Source organism: Nerophis lumbriciformis, linkage group LG20 (genome assembly GCF_033978685.3).
Source record: "Nerophis lumbriciformis linkage group LG20, RoL_Nlum_v2.1, whole genome shotgun sequence".
NCBI lineage: Eukaryota > Metazoa > Chordata > Actinopteri > Syngnathiformes > Syngnathidae > Nerophis > Nerophis lumbriciformis.
Genome location: NC_084567.2, coordinates 7,297,162 through 7,319,206, shown reverse-complemented (window position 1 = coordinate 7,319,206; position 22,045 = coordinate 7,297,162). Strand labels below are relative to the sequence as shown.

Here is a 22,045-nt window from a genome sequence, read left to right as displayed (position 1 = left end):
CGCACACACAAAGTGCATACAAGCAATAACATGGTGGAGAGGAAGAAAGGCAACAAAGGACAATTCTACTGGTTAATAAAGAGGGTGTGTGAAGTGCAATATGGAGGTATTTGGGCTTCTAAACTAACAATAAAGTTGACACTTTAAACAGGGCGCCGCCGCTCTGCAAGGGTTGCTTTACATCTTTCCTGTTTGTCGGCTCCCAGACCGTGGTCGAGGAGCGCAGGGGAGACGTTCCCTCCAGGGCCCATGTTTTTTCGGGGGTAACACTGGGTCCATAAAGCTCCGCTCTTTGGTCGGAAGGACGAGGCTGTCGATTAGTTACAACTTCCATCCATCCATCCATTTTCTACCGCTTATTCCCTTTGGGGTCGCGGGGGGCGCTGGAGCCTATCTCAGCTACAATCGGGCGGAAGGCGGGGTACACCCTGGACAAGTCGCCACCTCATCGCAGGGCCAACACAGATAGACAGACAACATTCACACTCACATTCACACACTAGGGCCAATTTAGTGTTGCCAATCAACTTATCCCCAGGTGCATGTCTTTGGAAGTGGGAGGAAGCCGGAGTACCCGGAGGGAACCCACGCAGTCACGGGGAGAACATGCAAACTCCACACAGAAAGATCCCGAGCCCGGGATTGAACCCAAGACTACTCAGGACCTTCGTATTGTGAGGCAGATGCACTAACCCCTCTGCCACCATGAAGCCCTAGTTAGTTACAACTTGCTTACTTTATTTATTATTTCCACAGGGCACAACCGGACATCCACCATGCTATTAACACTCCTGCACATGCTACCACTACCTCTCCTTACTTGCTCACTCACTTACTCAGCCCACATACTGCCACTCTTAAAGGTGCACACACACATACGCTACTCTCACAACAGCTGCTTTAAAACACGCCTTGCCAAATGTGGTGATTAGTATTACCACCTTTGCTTCAGACTTAGGTCAACATTTAAATAATAAGCATTCAGATCTGCACAAGGAGTTTAAATAGTGACAGGTATAATGTAGTTGTTACACCTGTCCTGCTGCTCTCTCTTTACTCGCCCGCTCACTCACTGACGTCACTCAGACAACACGTTGACATTCTCACAAACACACATACTACTCTCATAAGTTAACCAGCTCCCCTGCTGTGCACATGTAGATACGTAGACACGCACACAGCTGCTTGGCTTGATGCCAAATATTAGCGCAGTTAAAACTGCCCAATTAGCAGTCAACTAATGCAAGTGAAATTACTACATTTTGTAACACATTTCTACAATTTGTGTTTTGTCTTTAATAAATGTGTTTTACCTGCTACCGTATTTTCCGCACCATAAGCCGCCCTGGGTTATAAGCCGCGCCTTCAATGAACGGCATATTTCAAAACTTTGTCCACCTATAAGCCGCCCCGTGTTGTAAGCCGCATCTAACTGCGCTAAAGGAATGTCAAAAAAACAGTCAGATAGGTCAGTCAAACTTGAATAATATATTAAAAACCAGCGTGATGTGGGCGCGCATGGAGTCGTATATCAACATGGACGGAGCTGCGTGAAAAAAGCCACCCGGCCTCTTCGCGTAAACTTCCCTTAACCACTCGCTCATCTTTTCTTCATCCATCCATCCCTTCGAGTTAGCTTTTATGATGACGCCGGCTGGAAAGGTCTCTTTTGGCAAGGTCTTCCTTTTGAATATCACCATGGGTGGAAGTTTCTGGCCATTAGCATGGCAAGCTAGAACCACAGTGAAGGATGACTTCTCATTCCCTGTGGTGCGAATATTCACCGTACGTGCTCCCGTTGTATCCACAGTGCGGTTCACAGGAATATCAAAAGTCAGTGGAACCTCGTCCATGTTGATAATGTTCTCTGACTGGATCTTTTTTTCAGCTATCTTGTTTTTACAATATGCACGGAAAGTAGCCAGCTTTTCTTGAAAGTCTTTAGGCAGTTGCTGTGAAATAGTAGTCGGTGTGCGGATGGAGAGATTGCGTCTTTTCATGAACCGGAAACCTGTCGCTTAGTAGGAGCCATTTTGTGGTCTTTACAGATGTAAACACACAAAGGAAATGAAACGTAATATCCGCGCGCTTATTCTTCTTCTATGGGGGCGGGTGGTTGCTTACAGTAGAAGAAGAAGCGCTTCCTCTTCTATGGGGGCGGGTGCTTACCTTGGCGGTTGCTTGCGTAGAAGAAGAAGCACTTCCTCTTCTACGGGGAAAAAAGATGGCGGCTGTTTACCGTAGTTGCGAGACCGAAACTTTATGAAAATGAATCTTAATATTAATCCATATATAAAGCGCACCGGGTTATAAGCCGCACTGTCAGCTTTTGAGTAAATTTGTGGTTTTTAGGTGCGGCTAATAGTGCGGAAAATACGGTACATGGCATATCTGTGTACATTTATCCATAGTTTCGTTTTTATTACTTAATTAATAATTAATAATTGTATTTTTCTTAAAGCACAGACCAGAAGTGGCAACCATAAATCATGAATAATTTGATATCTCAGTCAAACTTAATTCTTATTCTAATCTAGTCCTTGATTATAGCAGACTATATTTAATATGGAAACTTGTAAATTGTTCTTAGTGTGCAACAAGAAAAGCCCAATGTGTTTAATGCCTTTTAATTTATATTTTAACCTTGTAAAATAGTTCTTTGACTGTGAGTGTTTCATGTAGTGTAAGATTTTCTGTTAAAATAAAGCCAATATTGAAATTTTTCGTAGTTCCCTTTATTTGGAAAAGTATGTATACATTTAGTACCGGTACTAAATTAATGGTATGGGGACAACCCTAGTGTGTAGTGTTTCATGGCCATTCATTTAGTGCCTTGCCAGAATGATGGATCAATGTTTACATGACTTGTCATAGACTCAGAAAAGTTCAGCTAGAATCACAGAAAGTAGAAAACATCTGCTTCCATGGACATTAGGATACTACAAACTAACAGTGGGGAAAAAGTCAATATTGAAATACTTTGCAAAACTAAAAAATATCATATCAATCTCAAACAAGTCTGTAGTTAAAAAGTAGAAGACTTTAGTAGATGTTAAATGCAAGAAATTTGATCCACCTTCTGTACAATTGCAATGATCATTTTATTTACTTTGATTTTGACACAATTTGTCCAATAAATAATAACTGGCATCTCGTGTACTTATATACAACATTTATTTTGAGCTGTTTTTTACATTTTTTAGTGACTTTGTAAAAATTGCAGTAAAACTCAATGTCACAATATTACAATAGACTATTGTATCGTGACTCAAGTACCGTGATACATAGTTTATCATGAAGTCCTTTCCAATACCTCGTCTAGGGCTGGACAATTATGGCAAAACATAATAATCACAATTATTTATCGTGATTTTGGAATCACGATAAATAACACAATAATTTATTAATTTGAAAACGTAAAAACAGTACCACCAAAATTGAATTTTAAATATAGTATAAAAGAACAACCAGATAATCATTAGTAACAAATAAATAACACGTAAAATAACAATCATAGTAACAATAAATTAAAATGACTATAGCAATATGAAAAACAAATCAAATTCAGGTTTTCTGCTTCCAGATTCTCCCGAAGGACAGTGCGGCGAAGACACAACAAACTCCCTTCTTGTCTCTCATGGACACACACCTGTTGTTGTTGACTTTGGACTAGCGACTGCACAACATCAAGGCCGCGGAACAGAGACACGCTGCAGGCTTACACACAAACATACATCCACAAAAATATACGCCACACACATACATACCCCCCCACCCAATCCAACGCCCTCGACGCAAATACCATAGGGGTGATGGAAGGATGGTCAGCGCCTGAGAGCTGCGGCCTACCATCATGACCCCGCAGTCCCTTCCCTCTATGTTGTAATATGTATATGTGCTTTGCTATGGAGGTTTTTTTCCCACTCCAGTCCAGACTGGGCCCCCTCAGGAGCCCAGTCTACAATGTATTTTTTTACTCATCATTCCCCAGCGTTTTACCTTTTTCCCCATCTTTTACGAGGCGCCTTGTGGCGACTCATCAGTGTTCCTGTTCTGTAACCCTGTACACTGTCTGTTTGTCTAATCTTGAACGGGTTTGTGCTGAAAACAAAGTGTTGTACTTGTGCAATGACAATAAAGACCTATCCTACCCTATTTCACTCACATTTATGTCAATTTCCGTGAAATTCTGCGTTTACCAGCAGATTCTGTTTTAGTGGCCAATTCTGAAGTTACGTTAAAGCGAAAATCGTGTGGTCTTACTTTTTTTTTATTTTTTTTTTTAAACTGAACAAAGCCGCGGGCCAAGGTTGAACAAATTAACCTTTTAATAGGGACCCAAACAAGTTTTGCATTGAATATTGAACAAGCAAGGCTTATATAACTTTATAGTGACATGTAAAATCTAGTTTCAAATAATAATAATAATAATTAAAAAATATCAGTGGCATATCAAAAACAATTTAAATAAAAATTGTATGCCTCTTTTCTATTTGCAGTCTTCTGAGGTACATATCAACATTAACTTTTTCCACAGGCACATTTGAAAATAAAATAACAATGAATAAACCAACCATTCAGGACTTTAAACTGCTCAGTTTGCAACACACTGATCTAATTTGATGTGACCAAGCAAGATACCTGCCATCTTTTCTTGGATGCTAGTTCATTAATGTCGGGGCTCAGGCTTTGAGCTGAGGCAACCTTCATTATCAAACAAAGTTGTTCATCAGTCATTGTATCTTGTCCACCCGGACCACAGTCTTGGGGGCGTGCTTTAAAGGCACTGCGTTTATCGTCCTCCACGAGCTGTCGTCACGTCTGCTTTACATCCATTCCAACAACGTGCCGGCCCGATCACAAAATATGTGCGACTTCAGCACGCACACATGCATTCTGCAATGCATTCTTGGCCAACAGCGACACAGGTTACACTGACGGTTACCGTACAAGAAACTTTAACACTGTTAGAAATATGCGCCACACTGTGAATCCACACCAAACAAGAATGACAAACACATTTAGGGAGAACAGCCGCACAGTAACACAACATAAACACAACAGCGCAAATACCTAGAACACCTTGCAGCCCTAACTCTTCCGGGCTGCAATATACACCCCTGTTACCACCAAATCCCCCCCCCCCCATGCGTCGGTTGAGGTGGGCAGGGTTGGGGGGGCGGGGGTGTATATTGCAGCCCGGAAGAGTTAGGGCTGCATGGGATTCTGGGTATTTGTTTTGTTGTGTTTATGTTGTGTTATGGTGCGGATGTTCTCCCAAAATGTGTTTGTCATTCTTGTTTGGTGTGGGTTCACAGTGTGGCGTATATTTCTAACAGTGTTAAAGTTATTCATACAAGCACCGTCAGTGTAAGCTGTATCGTTGTTGGCCAAGTATGTTGCATTCACGTGTGTGTGCGTGCTAAAGCCGCACATGTTATGTAACTGGGCCACCATTCGCTGGACTGGTTGAAAAGGGGACGTGACGATTTTTGGGAGGGGCACTGAAATTTGAGAGTCTCCCAGGAGGCTTGGCAAGTGTTAGAATTAGCGGTGAATGCGGTGTTGCCGCGGCACCGCCGCTGAATATAATCGGCGGGCCAGAGTTTGACACCCGTGCTTTAAAGGGGAACATTATCACCAGACCTATGTAAGCATCAATATATACCTTGATGTTGCAGAAAAAAGACCATATATTTTTTTAACCGATTTCCGAACTCTAAATGGGTGAATTATGGCGAATTAAACGCCTTTCTATTATTCGCTCTCGGAGCGATGACGTCACGTTGTGACGTCACATCGGGAAGCAATCCGCCATTTTCTCAAACACCGAGTCAAATCAGCTCTGTTATTTTCCGTTTTTTCGACTGTTTTCCGTACCTTGGAGACATCATGCCTCGTCGGTGTGTTGTCGGAGGGTGTAACAACACGAACAGGGACGGATTCAAGTTGCACCAGTGGCCCAAAGATGCGAAAGTGGCAAGAAATTGGACGTTTGTTCCGCACACTTTACCGACAAAAGCTATGCTACGACAGAGATGGCAAGAATGTGTGGATATCCTGCGACACTCAAAGCAGATGCATTTCCAACGATAAAGTCAAAGAAATCTGCCGCCAGACCCCCATTGAATCTGCCGGAGTGTGTGAGCAATTCAGGGACAAAAGACATCGGTAGCACGGCAAGCAATGGCGGCAGTTTGTTCCCGCAGACGAGCGAGCTAAACCCCCTGGATGTCTTGGCTCACACTGTCCTTTATGCCACCGAAGATGATCAAGAGAAGAATATCGACCCTAGCTTCCCTGGCCTGCTGACATCAACTCCAAAACTGGACAGATCAGCTTTCAGGAAAAGATAGCGGATGAGGGTATGTCTCCAGAATATATTAATTGATGAAAATTGGGCTGTCTGCACTCTCAAAGTGCATGTTGTTGCCAAATGTATTTCATATGCTGTAAACCTAGTTCATAGTTGTTAGTTTCCTTTAATGCCAAACAAACACATACCAATCGTTGGTTAGAAGGCGATCGCCGAATTCGTCCTCGCTTTCTCCCGTGTCGCTGGCTGTCGTGTCGATTTCGTCGGTTTCGCTTGCATACGGTTCAAACCGATATGGCTCAATAGCTTCAGTTTCTTCTTCATTTTCGTTTTCGCTACCTGCCTCCACACTACAACCATCCGTTTCAATACATGCGTAATCTGTTGAATCGCTTAAGCCGCTGAAATCCGAGTCTGAATCCGAGCTAATGTCGCTATAGCTTGCTGTTCTATGCGCCATGTTTGTTTGTGTTGGCTTCACTGTGTGACGTCACAGGAAAATGGACGGGTGTATATAACGATGGTTAAAATCAGGCACTTTGAAGCTTTTTTTAGGGATATTGCGTGATGGGTAACATTTTGAAAAAAACTTCCAAAAATAAAATAAGCCACTGGGAACTGATTTTTAATGGTTTTAACCCTTCTGAAATTGTGAGAATGTTCCCCTTTAACCGTTACAGACTCAAGAATTTGCATGCAAGTTCCGCGGGCCATTTTTATGATGGTGACATATCTTAATTGAAATTGAGATTAAAATGGGATTAATTGTCCAGCCCTAACTCAGCCCTACTAAGAACTAGGAAATACAATTAAAAAATGCTCGAAATCAAATCCTGGCGCAACAACATTATTTTAATCTTTCACTAGCTGCTACAGTGTTTACAAGATGGAGGATGACTTAGAGATAGTGGCTGTTATGTCCACTCTAACATCCATCCAATAACTTGATGGACTCCATCGATAACTTAGCTTAGTAATGCGAGCTAAATATTTTAAATGTGGCGTTTGCCAAAAATGGGGAGCGGTTGAGGGGTTAGTGCGTGTGCCTCTCAATACAAAGGTCCTGAGTTCGATCCCGGGCTTGGGGTCTTTCTGTGTGGAGTTTGCATGTTCTCCCCGTGACTGCGTGGGTTCCCTCCGGGTACTCCGGCTTCCTCCCACTTCCAAAGACATGCACCTGGGGATAGGTTGATTGGCAACACTAAATGGTCCCTAGTGTGTGAATGTGAGTGTGAATGTTGTCTGTCTATCTGTGTTGGCCCTGCGATGAGGTGGAGACTTGTCCAGGGTGTACACCGCCTTCCGCCCAAATGCAGCTGAGATAGGCTCCAGTGCCCGAAAGGAATAAGCGCTAGAAAAATGGATGGATGGATAATTTGCTTTTCCACTTTCTTCATTTGACTTTTGCATTCTTTCATCTCCTCTGATGTGAACTCCACTGCCTTCTTCAAGCTAACAATCATGGCGGCTCTTTCTTTACATTCTTCAACAAGGTCGGCTCATTTCCACTTTAAGGGCTTGAAATAGTTTTCAAAGGACAAAACTTCAACTCACTCACCTTCATCTTTCGTCTTTATCTCCGTTGGTGATTTGCTGGAAGTTGATTCTCTTTCATGTTCTCTTTTAGCGGACGTCGCTATCTTAGCATAGCAGTAGTCGTCCATCTTCTATCACGTCTTCAATCTTCACTTCAGAAATCGCTCCAAACTCAATGCACGTTTCGTGGCTTTGGAAAATACCAATTGAGATATTTGTTGCTATATTTGCTGTGAATCATATGACTTTAAGATCGTGAATTCGATCATTCTCCGAACAACCATAGCATGCGGTCTTCGTCTTTTTGCTTGGCTTCTAGTACATTTGCGCATGCGCTAGAAGTCAGCGACTTCCGTTTCCTACTCCACGGCACTTGTTTTTCAAAATAAAGGCATTTTAATCTTGTTTTAAAACAATGGTTGGCAAAAGTATCTAACATCAAATAATCAACAACTACACTTTGAAAATAAAAAATATATATATATACAAGCACATGCACAGACTTTTTCGATGGCTGTTCTCCAAACCAGAAAAAGGACATACATCGGAAAAAAAAAACCATATATTTGAAATACTACAAGAAACACAGAAATATTTTTCAACCTACTTAGTTGTTTTAGTTAAAAACATTTCGAAACTAAAATCATTACTCTGAATAAAGAAGAAAAGCACTAAGAGTGTAGATCTCCACCAGGACCAATCCTATTGTTCACGTGCTACTAAATTGTGTGCCATCTCATGTGTATCGTGTGCTGGTATGACAATAAACTTCCATGAATCCTGTAAAACACCAGACAATTAGTAATATGGTTTCACATAAAAATGTTGGTGAAACTGCTCATTTCTACCTAGCGATAGGTGGCTCTAACTGTAGTGCTAATCACTCACCAGCAGAAAGCCCTCATCACACTGCTAATCAATAACTACCATCTTAGGCACTTAACATCACTAATCGCCAGTTAACAGCTATCATGCTAAATGTCAACTATCTTAAATGCAAACATGAAAACAAGACACATTAACGTCTTTCCCCGTTACAAACATCACAACACAATCTAAACTTATATAAACACATTACTGTCTGAGCATATAAGATATTCAATTGTGTTACATCACAAATTATTATATTGAAATTAGCCATGTGATTAAGATGGGCACGGTCTGACCAATCACAAGTCAGTAGGAGCTGCTTTGTTCTCGTGTTTGGAGAAAGCGGAAGAGCGATTGTCAGCCTGACATTGATGTGTCTCTGAGAACTGAACACATTTTTATAACTTATAACAAAATGTGTTTATACAGTAACCTGCTCACATGAGTCACATTACAGCAGGGGTGTCAAACTCATTTTAGCTCAGGGGCCGCATGGAGGAAAATCTATTTCCACGTGGGCGGGACGGGTAAAATCATGGCATGATAACGACTGCAACAACTTCAGATTGTTTTCTTTATTTTACTTCAACTTAAAATAGAACAAGCACATTCTGAAAATGTACATATCACAAATAATCCTCTTCACAAAACACTTCAAGTTAGTTAAACATTTAGAGGAAATAAAAGGTAAATTTTCAAAAAACACCTTGAAGAACACAATGAACTTAGACTTAATCTCAGTGTTTCTACAAAGCAATTAAACTTTAAGTCACAACCCATCTAGGGTTGAACAAAAAACAAAATAAAGCATGAATAAAAAACTATTCTATGTATCAACTACCTCATTTGTCATTTCCACATATTAATCCTGTGCTAACTCAACAAACCATACACACTGAGGTAGAAACTACCGGTATTCAAAAGTGCTGAATTACTTCCTGTCTTCTAGACATAATGTGTATTGATAAAAGCTGTGCAATGTGTGAACAATTTCAACAAAGCACAAATAAAAAGTTCAAAGACTGACAGTATTGCAGTAAATCACACACTGTTCACTTTCTTTACATTTGCACAGAAGACAATCATTTTCACAGAACTATATCAGTGTGCAGTGTCTCATGCTGCATTTTAAGTGGGGTTACTGATTGCTTATTTTACTCCTGTTTTACAACTAAATGTTTTTTCTCCAGGGTGTGTTGTCATGTGTCGACACAAAGAGCTGTAATAAGGAAAGTTTTTGCCACAAACTGAACACTTATATGGTTTTTCACCTTGGTGTGATCTAAAGTGTTCAATCAAATTCATCTTAACAGAATAGCTTTTGCCACAAACTGAACAACTAAATGTTTTTTCTCCAGTGTGTGTTCTCATGTGTTGAGTCAATAAGCTCTTAAGAGAATAGCTTTTGCCACAAACTGAACAACTAAATGTTTTCTCTCTTGTGTGTGTTTTCATGTGTTCAGTCAAATTCCTCTTAACAGAAAAGCTTTTGCCACAAACTGAGCAACTAAGTGTTTTTTCTCCATTGTGTGTACTCATGTGTCGAGTCAATATGTTCTTAACAGAAAAGCTTCTGCCACAAACTGAACACTTATATGGTTTTACACCTGTGTGTGTTCTCATGTGTATAATCGAATTTCTCACAACAGAAAAGCTTTTGCCACAAACTGAACAACTAAATGGTTTTTCACCTGTGTGTGTTCTCATGTGTTCAGTCAAATTCCTCTTAACAGAATAGTTATGACCACAAATCGAACAGTTAAATGGTTTTTCTCCTGTGTGTGTTCTCATGTGTTGAGTCAAATGGCTATTTCGAGAAAAGCTTTTGCCACAAACTGAACAGTTAAAAGGTTTTTCTCCTGTGTGTATTCTCATGTGTTGAGTCAAACTTCTCTTAACAGAAAAGTTGTTGCCACAAACTGAACACTTACATGTTTTTTCTCCTGTGTGTGTTCTCATGTGTTGAGTCACATGGCTCTTTTTAGTAAAACTTTCAGCACAAACTGAGCAGCTCAAACATGTTTGACCTCTCTTCTTTGAAGAGCATTCAGAGTGTTTGTTGTCAGTGTGAGTCCTCATATCACCTTCACAGTCTTTATCGCTGCTCAAAGGTTCTTCAACCTCGTCTTCAGCCTCACTATCTGATAGTGGAGCTAAGAGGTTGTCTACTTGTGGTTTCTCTTCATCATCTTCAGTCTTCACAGAGAGAATACTCAGTGGAAACTTGGTGCAATCAGCTTCCTCTCGTCCTAGAAGACACTCTCCCTCCTGAGTGATGCAGAGTTCCTCCTCTTCCTTTTTAATGCAGGGTGGCTGTATAATCGCCTGCTTCAAAGTTGAGGTTCCACACAACTGAGTGGGAAGTTCTCCTGGATGACCAATCAGCTGCTGGACGTCTGCAAGACACAAACAACAAAAACACACTTTATTTTATGTACTGTATGTGTGTTTAGTGTTTTATGGCCATTCATTTAGTGCCTTGCCAGAATGATGGATCAATGTTTACATGAATTGTCATTGACTCAAAAAAGTTCAGTGAGAATCACAGAAAGTAGAAAACATCTGCTTCGTTGAACATTAGGATACTACAAACTAACAGTGGGGAAAAAGTCAGCAGTGAATTACTTCGCAAAACTAAAAAAGATAATATCTATCTCAAAGAAGTCTGTAGTTAAGAAGTACAGGACTTTTTTAGACACCAAATGCAAGAAATTTGATCCACTTTCTGTACAATTGCAATGATCATTTTATTGTCTTTGTTTTTGACACAGTTTGTCCAATAAACTATTACTGGCATCTAGTTTACTTATATACATTTATTTTAAGTAGTTTTTTGTTTTAAATTTTCAGTGACTTTGTAAAAATCACAGTAAAACTCCATGTCACAATATTACAATAGACTATTGTATCGTGACTCAAGTACCGTGATACATAGTTTATCATGAAGTCCTTTCCAATACCTCGTCTAGGGCTGGACAATTATGGCAAAACATAATAATCACAATTATTTTGAGTGATTTTGGAATCATGATAAATAACACCATTATTAATTCATTTGAAAACGTAAAAACAGTACCACCAAAACTAAATTTTAAATATAATCTAAAAAAAACCAACCAGATATACATTAGTAACAAATAAATGACACGTAAAATAACAATCATAGTAACAATAAAATAAAATTATTATCGCAATATTTTTTGTTTTTTTCCCAGCCCTTGATTAGCAGTCTATTTTCTCTCTTTGTAGCGTTTGATGGACGCTACGTCACTACATGGGTCGAAAAATAGCTAAGCTACAGGAATCACTACGGGTTCAAAAAGGAGCGAGGCTAACGCCACGCTACTGGGAACTGTAGTTAAGCTACAAAGCGTCGCTACTTGTTGAGCACTACTGCCCATCACTGATTCTAACTCGTAAATAAACGCTAGCAAAAGTCAGCTAACAATGCAGGTAAAGGGGATGCACTCTATTTCCCCATAAAAAATATCCAAAAGCTTCCAACAACTTTTTATATACACGCCGTAAGTATATATGTACTGTAATAACAGGCACATTCATAATAACATGTAATATTTACGTATTTTCATCATTTTAAGCAAACGGCGGCGCATTATTTTCAGACGCATCACAACGTTTGCTATTTCCTACAACAATGCCACCAACTATTACTAATAAAGGCAGACTTCATGAGTGGCATCAAAGAATACTTTGAGACAAATTATGATCCAGAACCTTATATTTTTGAGCCTGAATATAAGGAGGATGAGCTACAAGTTTTAGAAGATGAGTGATAAGCAGATCAAGCAATTAGGACTATTGCTAAGTGCTAAACAAAACATCCAAAGTGTGAACATAACTCATTTCTGTAGAAACTGCCCAAATGCTGAAACTGAACTGAAATGCTGATGGAATAGGGCTTGGCAACATGGGAAAAAAATGATTGCGATTATTTTTTGCATACCATCCGATCTTGATTAATATCCATCCATCTATCCATTCATCCATCTTCAACCGCTTATCCGGAATCGGGTGGCGGCTGACAACAGCTTATTCCCTTTGGGGTCGCGGGGGGCGCTGGAGCTTATCTCAGCTACAATCGGGCAGAAGGCGGGGTACACCCTGGACAAGTCGCCACCTCATCGCAGGGCCAACATAGATAGACAGACAACATTCACACTCACATTCACACACTAAGGCCAATTTAGTGTTGCCAATCAACCTATCCCCAGGTGCATGTCAAACAATAGTTGACAAAAGTATCTAACATCAAATAATGGACAACAACTCTTTGAAAATAAAATATATATATATACAAACACGTGCACATACTTTTTCAATGGCTGTTCAAACCAGAAAAAGGGCATACAGAGGAGAAAAAAATCATACATTTGAAATACTACAAGAAACAGAAATATTTTTCAACCTACTTAGTTGTTTTAGTTAAAAACCTTTAGAAAGTCAAATCATTACTCTGAACTAGAGATGCGCGGTTTGCGGACACAACCGCGGAGTCCGCGGATTATCCGCGGGTCGGGCGGTTGAAATAAAAAAAAATTAGATTTTATCCGCGGGTCGGGTCGGGCGGTTGAAATTAAAAAAAAATTGATTTTAAATAGATTCAGGCGGGTGGCAGTTAAACCAATTCGGAAATATATATACATAGTTAAATGTTGTTACCCACATACAAAAAACGAGCAGGCACCTGCAGCATGCCACAACAGAAGAAGAAAAAAAAAAGAGATGGCAATATATATATATATATATATATATGTATATATATATATATATATATATATATATATATATATATATATATATATATATATATATATATATATATATACACAGCCCCGGCGTCCAGCCACACTTATTAACCCACTGTGGACCCCGGGCCAAAAAGGTTGGGGACCCCTGACCTAATATGTTAAAAGTAAATAAAGGTTTATGAATGTTACCATTTTTCTTAAATAAAGAGGAAGTTGATAAAACATATTCAATTGTGTTACATCGCAATTTATTATATTGAAATTAGCCATGTGATTAAGATGGGCACGGTCTGACCAATCACAAGTCAGTAGGAGCTGCTTTGTTCTCGTGTTTGGAGAAAGCGGAAGAGCGATTGTCAGCCTGACATTGATGTGTCTCTGAGAACTGAACACATTTTTATAACTTATAACAAAATGTGTTTATACAGTAACCTGCTCACATGAGTCACATTACAGCAGGGGTGTCAAACTCATTTTAGCTCAGGGGCCACATGGAGGAAAATCTATTTCCACGTGGGCGGGACGGGTAAAATCATGGCATGATCACTTAAAAATACGACTGCAACAACTTCGGATTTATTTTACATCAGACTAAAATAGTACAAGTACATTCTGAAAATGTACATATCACAATTAATCATCATGACAAAACACTTCAATTTAGTTGAAAAATCGGAGGGAAAAATGGTGCATTTTCAAAAACACCTTGAAGAACATATAATACTTATTAATCTCAGTGTTTCTACAAAGCACAAATAAAAAGTGAAAAGACTGACAGTATTGCCGTAAATCCCACACTGTTCACTTTCTTTACATTTGCACAGAAGACAATCATTTTCACAGAACTATATCAGTGTGCAGTGTCTCATGCTGCATTTTAAGTGGGGTTACTGATTGCTTATTTTACTCCTGTTTTACGTTGGGTGGAGGGGGAGGAGTCGTGTACCTCTTGCTTGGTATACTTGCTCGCCCCGGTATCAACTATTTGCTTGCCTAACAGAATTGCTATTGTGACTTCCAGTTGACACAATTAGAGAAGCAGTTTTTTTTTTCAATAAAAAATGCAGCTGAATTTTACACTTCGCAAACTCACATCGTGGGCCGGATTGAACCTGTTATGCCCGAATGTCGAGGGAGGTGGGGGTTGGGTTGTGGGTGTTAATTTTTCACATGTCTCTGATTTGCACATCAATCAGTCTGAGGAGTAAAAGTTGGCACTTTTTTATGGGAACAGTTACCCAGCATCACTTATGTGTGTCGCTTAAGTATCCACAGCCTGTAGAAGTGTGCGTATGACAGCTATGAAGCTGCCGTTAGGCACTGCACATTTTCACGTCAACTTGATACATCTCACCTTTGCAGTGAAAAAGGGCTTAATGCAGGTTTTTGAGCGTGCACAAACTTGACACATGAGGTCCCTGGACTGAAGAAGGAGTAACCAAGCACTTGAAGCATCATCTATCTTACTGTTCAGGAAGGTTTCAGATACAGAGAAGACATGGGGTCATGAGTAGATAAGATTATGCTCCAAATAATCCAACTTTGTATAAATACCTCAGATATTTGTGAAAGAAGCAGTGAGGAGGTCCTGGGTAAGGTGGATGTCACCAGATGGCTATTTTGAGAAAAGCTTTTTCCACAAAGTGAACAAATAAATGTTTTTTCAACTGTGTATGTTCTCATGTGTTGAGTCAAGCTGCAATTTCGAGAAAATATTTTGCCACAAACTGAACAATTACATGTTATTTCTTGTGTGTGTGTTGTAATGTGTCGGGTCAATATGCTCTTAACAGAAAAGCTTTTGCTACAAACTGAACACTTATATGGTTTTTCACCTGTGTGTGTTCAATCAAATTTCTCTTAGCAGAAAAGCTTTTGCCACAAACTGAACAACTAAATGGTTTTTCACCTGTGTGTGTTCTCATGTCCATCCATCCATTTTCTACCGCTTATTCCCTTTTGGGGTCGCTGGAGCCTATCTCAGTCAAATTCCTCTTAACAGAAAAGCTATTGCCACAAACTGAACACTTAAATGTTTTTTCACCTGTGTGTGTTCTCATGTGATGAGTCAAAGAGGTATTTCGAGAAAAACTGAACAACTAAATGGTTTTTCGCCCATATGTGTTGTCATGTGTTGAGTGAAATGGCTCTTTTTAGTTAAACTTTCAGCACAAACTGAGCAGCTCAAAGATGTTTTACCTCTCTTCTTTGTAGAGTATTCAGAGTGTTTGTTGTCAGTGTGAGTCCTCATATCACCTTCACAGTCTGTATCGCTGCTCAAAGGTTCTTCAGCCTCACTATCTAATAGTGGAGCTAAGAGGTTGTCTCCTTGTGGTTTCTCTTCATCATCTTCAGTCTTCACAGAGAGAATACTCAGTGGAAACTTGGTGTAATCAGCTTCCTCTCGTCCTAGAAGACACTCTCCCTCCTGAGTGATGCAGAGTTCCTCCTCTTCCTTTTTAATGCAGGGTGGTTGTGGAGTCTCCTGCTTCAAAGTGGAGCTCCCCCCTAACTGAGGGGAAACTTCTTCTGGATTACCGAGGTCTTAATCAAGGCTCAAGTCGTTAGTTTTTCCTCACAGACATTTATTTCAGCCACGTCTTCTTCACGTTACCAACGATGCCAAATATAATGCCACCAGAAGTAATAAAATAAGCAAACAGAACTTACAATTGACATTCAAAAAAAGAAAACACATAGATTTCACAAACATATCAGAAGTAATCATACCTCGTTGGCTTCATAAACTCCAAGGGAATAAAGTTTATTTTCAATCAGAGACTCCATTAACGTCTTCCACATCAAACACTTGTCGTCTCATGTTGCTTCCTTAATTCCCTCACATATTAATTGTCCCCACAACAACGTGACCAAATTATATTCCCCACTCAATTGACATGGGTTTGTAACAAAAATAAAGTTAAAATAAACTTGCATGAATTAACCCAAGAAAAGACCTTTTTAATCACATTATGTGTACAATATGAACTTATCTTTATGCATTGTATTTATTTATTCTCACCAACTATGACATTATATATCAAATATACATGTTGCTTCTGTCAGCAGCTACACTGACATTGATGTGTCTCTGAGACCTGAACACAGTTTTATAACTTATAACAAAATGTGTTTATACAGTAACCTGCTCACATGAGTCAGATTACAGCAGGGGTGTCAAACTCATTTTAGCTCAGGGGCCGCATGGAGGAAAATCTATTATTTTACTTCGGCCCAAAATAGAACAAGCACATTCTGAAAATGTACATATCACAAATAATCATCTTGACAAAACACTTCAAGATAGTTGAACATTTAGAAGGGAAAAATGGTGCAATTTCAAAAACACCTTGAAGAACACAATGAATTTAGACTTAATCTCAGTGTTTCTACAAAGCAATTAAAACTAAGTCACCAATCATCTAGGATTGAACAAATAACAAAATAAAGCATGAATAAAAACTATTTTATGTATCAACTACCTCATTTGTCACTTCCACATATTAATCCTGTGCTAACTCAACAAACCATACAAACTGAGGTAGAAACTATTCAAGAGTGTTGAGTTACTTCTTGTCTTCTAGGCATAATGTGTATCGATAGAAAACTAAAAGCTGTGCAATGTGTGAACATTTTAAACAAAACACAAATAAAAACTTAAAAGGCTGACAGTATTGCCTTGCTTGGTATACTTGCTATACTTGCTATTTGCTTGCCTAACAGAATTGCTATTGCGACATCCAGTGAACACATTTAGAACAGCAGTTTATTTAATAAAAAAATGCAGCTGAATTTTACACTTCACAAACTAATCTGGCAGGCCAGATTGAACCTATTATGTCCGAATGTCGAGGGAGGTGGGGGTTGGGTTGTGGGTGTTGGAGGTTAATTGTTCATATGTCTCTGATTTGTACATCAATCAGTCTGAGGAAAGTTGGCATTTTTTTATGCAAACAGTTACCCAGCATGTCAGTTTTGATACATCTCAACTTTGCAGTGAAAAAGGACGTAGTGCAGGTTTTTGAGCGTGCACAAACTTGACACATGAGGCCCCAGGTCCCTGGACTGAAGAAGGAGTAACCATGCACTTGAAGCATCATCTATCTTACTGTTCAGGAAGGTTTCAGATACAGAGAAGACATGGGGTCATGAGTAGATAAGATTATGCTCCAAATAATCCAAGATTGTATGAATACCTCAGATATTTGTGAAAGAAGCAGTGAGGAGGTCCTGGGTAGGGTGGATGTCGCCACATATGAGCAACATACCACAAACTAAACAGCTAATTGGTTATTTTCCCTTGTGTGTTCTCATGTGTTTTACTGCCTCTGAATTATGTGAGAACCTTTTACAGCACACTGAACAACTAAATGGTTTTTCACCTGTGTGTGTTCTCATGTGTCCAGTCAAATGGCTCTTAAGAGAAAAGCTATTGCCACAAACTGAACAATTAAATGGTTTTTCACCTGTGTGTGTTTTCATGTGCCGAGTCAAACAGCCATTTTGAGAAAAGCTTTTGCCACAAATTGAACAACTAAAAGGTTTTTCACCTGTGTGTGTTCTCGTGTGTTGAGTCAAACGCCTCTTATCAGAAAAGCTTTTGCCACAAACTGAACACTTATATGGTTTTTCACCTTTGTGTGTTCTCATGTGTCCAATCAAATGGCTATTATCAGAAAAGCTTTTGCCACAAACTGAACAATTAAATGGTTTTTCACCTGAGTGTGTTCTCATGATGTGTCGAGTCGCCTGGATCTTATCAGAAAAGCTTTTGGCACAAACTGAACAATTAAATGGTTTTTCACCTGTGTGTGTTCTCATGTGTCTAGTCAAAAGGCTCTTCAGAGAAAAGCTATTGCCACAAACTGAACAGCTAAATGGTTTTTCACCTGTGTGTGTTCTCATGTGTTGAGTCAAAGAGGTATTTCGAGAAAAGCTTTTGCCACAAACTGAACACTTATATGGTTTTCCACCTGTGTGTGTTCTCATGTGTCGAGTCAAGTGGCACTTTTTAGTAAAACTTTCAGCACAAACCGAGCAGCTCAAAGATGTGTTATCTCTCTTCTTTGAAGAGTATTCAGAGTGTTTGTTGTCAGTGTGAGTCCTCATATCACCTTCACAGTCTTTATCGCTGCTCAAAGGTTCTTCAACCTCGTCTTCAGCCTCACTATCTGATAGTGGAGCTAAGAGGTTGTCTACTTGTGGTTTCTCTTCATCATCTTCAGTCTTCACAGAGACAACAGTCAATGGCAACTTGGTGTAATCAGCTTCCTCTCGTCCTAGAAGACACTCTCCCTCCTGAGTGATGCAGATTTCCTCCTCTTCCTTTTTAACTTGAGGGGGCTGTGAAGCCTCCTGCTTCAAAGTGGAGCTGCCCTCCTTAGGCTGAAGGGGAAGTTCTTTACAGTCAGTTTTCCTACTCAAAGGTTCTTCAAACTCGTCTTTCGCCTCACTATCTGATAGTGGAGCTACTTGTGGTTTCTCTTCATCATCTTCAGTCTTCACAGAGAGAATACTCAGTGGAAACTTGGTGTAATCAGCTTCCTCTCGTCCTAGAAGACACTCTCCCTCCTGAGTGATGCAGAGTTCCTCCTCTTCCTTTTTAATGCAGGGTGGTTGTGGAGTCTCCTGCTTCAAAGTGGAGCTCCCCCCTAACTGAGGGGAAACTTCTTCTGGATTACCGATCAGCTGCTGGACGTCTGCAAGACACAAACAACAAAAACACACTTTCTTCTATGTACTGTATGTGTGTGTAGTAGGGTTGTACAGTATACTGCTACTAATAAAGTATCGCGGTACTAATCAATTGAAATCGGTACTATACTACCTTTGAAAAGTACTGGTACCGTTCTTTCATCTGAATGCCGCTGTGCGGCGGTGACTACAGAGCCGAGGCGCATGATGTTGAGTGTGTCAAAACACACACACAAAGTGCATACAAGCAATAACATGGTGGAGAGGAAGAAAGGCAACAAAGGACAATTCTACTGGTTAATAAAGAGGGTGTGTGAAGTGCAATATGGAGGTATTTGGGCTTCTGAACTAACAATAAAGGTGACACTTTAAACAGGGAGCCGCCGCTCTGCAGGGGTTGCTTTACACTTTTCCTGTTTGTGAGCTCCCAGACTGTGGTCGAGGAGCGTAGGGGAGACGTTCCCTCCAGGGCCCATGTCTTGTCGGGGGTAACACTGGGTCCATAAAGCTCCGCTCTTTGGTCGGAAGGACGAGGCCGTCGATTAGTTACAACTTGGTCACTTTATTTATTATTTCCACAGGGCACAACCGGACATCCACAATGCTATTAACACTCCTGCTCATGCTACCACTACCTCTCCTCAATTATTCACATCACTCACCCCACATACTGCCACTCTTAAAGGTGTACACACACATACGCTACTCTCACAACAGCTGCTTTAAAACACGCCTCACCAAATGTGGTGATTAGTATTACCACCTTTGCTTCAGACTTAGGTCAACATTTAAATAATAAGCATTCAGATCTGCACAAGGAGTTTAAATTGTGATTTAGATTTTATTTGAGAAACACCTTGCGGTGCAGCTTGAACACATCATCAGTAAAGAACCGAGGTTCATTAGGTGTTTCGGGTCTTTGATCTCTATACACCCTCGCCTGGGCGACCCAACCGGGGCTGATCAGGCCCCGGCTTGTGTCCAAGCAGCGAACTACTCCATCTGTCTCCCCTCTTGATCCACAACCACCTTGAGGCTTTCTCAGCAGCCTCACTGATATTTCTGGTGGCTTTTCTCTCCAGCAACCCTCTGATTCCAAGAAGTCTGAATGCTTGATGCACAGATTGCACTAGAAAGCCCCTGCAGCCCACTTCTATAGACTCACAGCGGGTCCTCCAGCCGCTCTCTCTGCATGTCTCGACCAGCTCAAGGTATTTGGCCTTCTTTCGCTCATGGGCCTCCTCCATCTGGTCTTCCCAGGGGACTGTAAGTTCCAGCAGCACAACTTGCTTCGTTGAGTCAGAAGTTAAGACAAGGTCTGGCCTCAGCGATGTCCTTGCTATGCGCTCTGGAAACTTCAGCTGTCTGCCGAGATCCACCTGAAGCTGCCAGTCACGGGCTGTGGCTAGCAGTCCGGTTGGGGCCTTACGTCCAGCCTGTGGTTTGTCCCCTGCCTTGACGAAGGAGATGTTATGACTGACTGGGAGCTGGTGTTTGTTCTGCTGGATTCCAGTGCCAATGGTGTCTGCTACTGCCTTCAGCACCTGGTCGTGGCGCCAAGTGTTCCTCCCCTCTCCCAGGGCTTTAGGGCAGCAGCTCAGGATGTGCTCCAGGGAACCCCGTGTCTTGCACAGTGGACATTCAGGTGTTTCTACTAGCCCCCAGCAATGAAGATTGGATGGACTTGGGAGGACATCATACACTGACTGGATCAGGAACTTGAGTCTTGCTGGTTCTGACTTCCAAAGTTCTGTCCAGGTGATCTTCCGGGTAGATGCGTGGTCCCAATTTGTCCAGGCTCCTTGCTGGTGCATGGCCACTGTCTTGCTCCGGCGTTCCTCCTCAACCTCTGCACGGATCTCTCCCTGCACCATCAGCCGTCTCTCTCGACCCTTTGTCGTAGCGTGGTCTTGTATGGCTACCCAGCCCAGCTCGACCGACCGCCACAACACCTACTAAGACGCCATGTCTCAGCCTTGCTTCTGCCTGGTCAACGGCCTCCTGTGCCTTCCACTTCCTCCCAGTTCTGACCTTGATGCCAGCAGAGGAGACTCTGGTGTCAGATGAGTCTCTGTAAAGTAACACCTCCCTGGCTCTGGTGACTTTAAACTCCTCAGTCAATCCGGTGAAGGGAAGTTGCAGCTTGTTGGTGTTCCCATACAGGGCGATGCTGCTTAGGCTCTTCGGCAAGTCCAGCCACCTACGCAGGTTCTGGCTGATGTTGCGTTCGAAGTCCTCCACAATTGTTACTGGGACGTCGTAGATGAGCAGCGGCCAAAGGATTCTCGGCAGGATGCCATGCTGGTATATCAAAGCCTTGAACTTCCCGGGGAGGCCCGACTTGTCCACTGCTAATAGCCAGGTCTTCAGCTCCACATGGGCTGACTGCACTGCTGCTTTGTCCTTCAGGGTGCTGCCAAAAATCTTCCCCAGACTCTTCACAGGCTTCTATGACACTGATGGTATGGGGACTCCATCCAGGCTGAAGCGGTGTTTATCCTCCACTCTTCCCTTCCTCAAAACCAGGGACCTGGACTTGGCTGGCTTGAACATCATTCTCGCCCATGTGATGATCCTTTCCAGTCCGCGGAGGAGCCACCGACACCCTGTCACTGATGTTGTTGTGACAGTCAGATCATCCATGAAGGCTCGGATCGGAGGTTGGCGAATGCCGGAACTGGACTTCGGACCCCTGCATTCCACTTCTGCTGCCTTGACCAGCATGTTCATCGCAGGTGCACCCTGTGATGATGCCCTTCTCCAGGCGGTGCCATGCAGATGTTATTGCTCCAGAGGTGAATCTCAGATTGAAACTACTGTAGTAGTCTCGTATGAGTTCAGTGATCTTCTCTGGAACATG

At 41.3% G+C, this 22,045-nt stretch overlaps 4 protein-coding genes across 4 annotated transcripts in view; all 4 read right to left on the bottom strand.

Moving 5' to 3' along the window:
* LOC133619319 (uncharacterized) overlaps positions 1-22,045 on the bottom strand; it is a 455,654-nt gene that overhangs the window by 241,365 nt on the left and 192,244 nt on the right. The gene's annotated exons all lie outside the window — the stretch shown is intronic.
* Positions 1-22,045, bottom strand: part of LOC133619862 (uncharacterized) — a 498,075-nt gene that overhangs the window by 426,864 nt on the left and 49,166 nt on the right. The gene's annotated exons all lie outside the window — the stretch shown is intronic.
* Positions 1-22,045, bottom strand: part of LOC133619309 (uncharacterized) — a 29,721-nt gene that overhangs the window by 1,561 nt on the left and 6,115 nt on the right. The gene's annotated exons all lie outside the window — the stretch shown is intronic.
* Positions 9,872-11,655, bottom strand: LOC140679649 (uncharacterized). The gene is made up of 2 exons (XM_072915495.1): positions 11,646-11,655; positions 9,872-11,118 (listed from the first exon to the last, which is right to left on the bottom strand). Exons 1-2 carry the CDS (start codon positions 11,653-11,655, stop codon positions 9,872-9,874), a joined length of 1,257 nt encoding a protein of 418 aa, XP_072771596.1.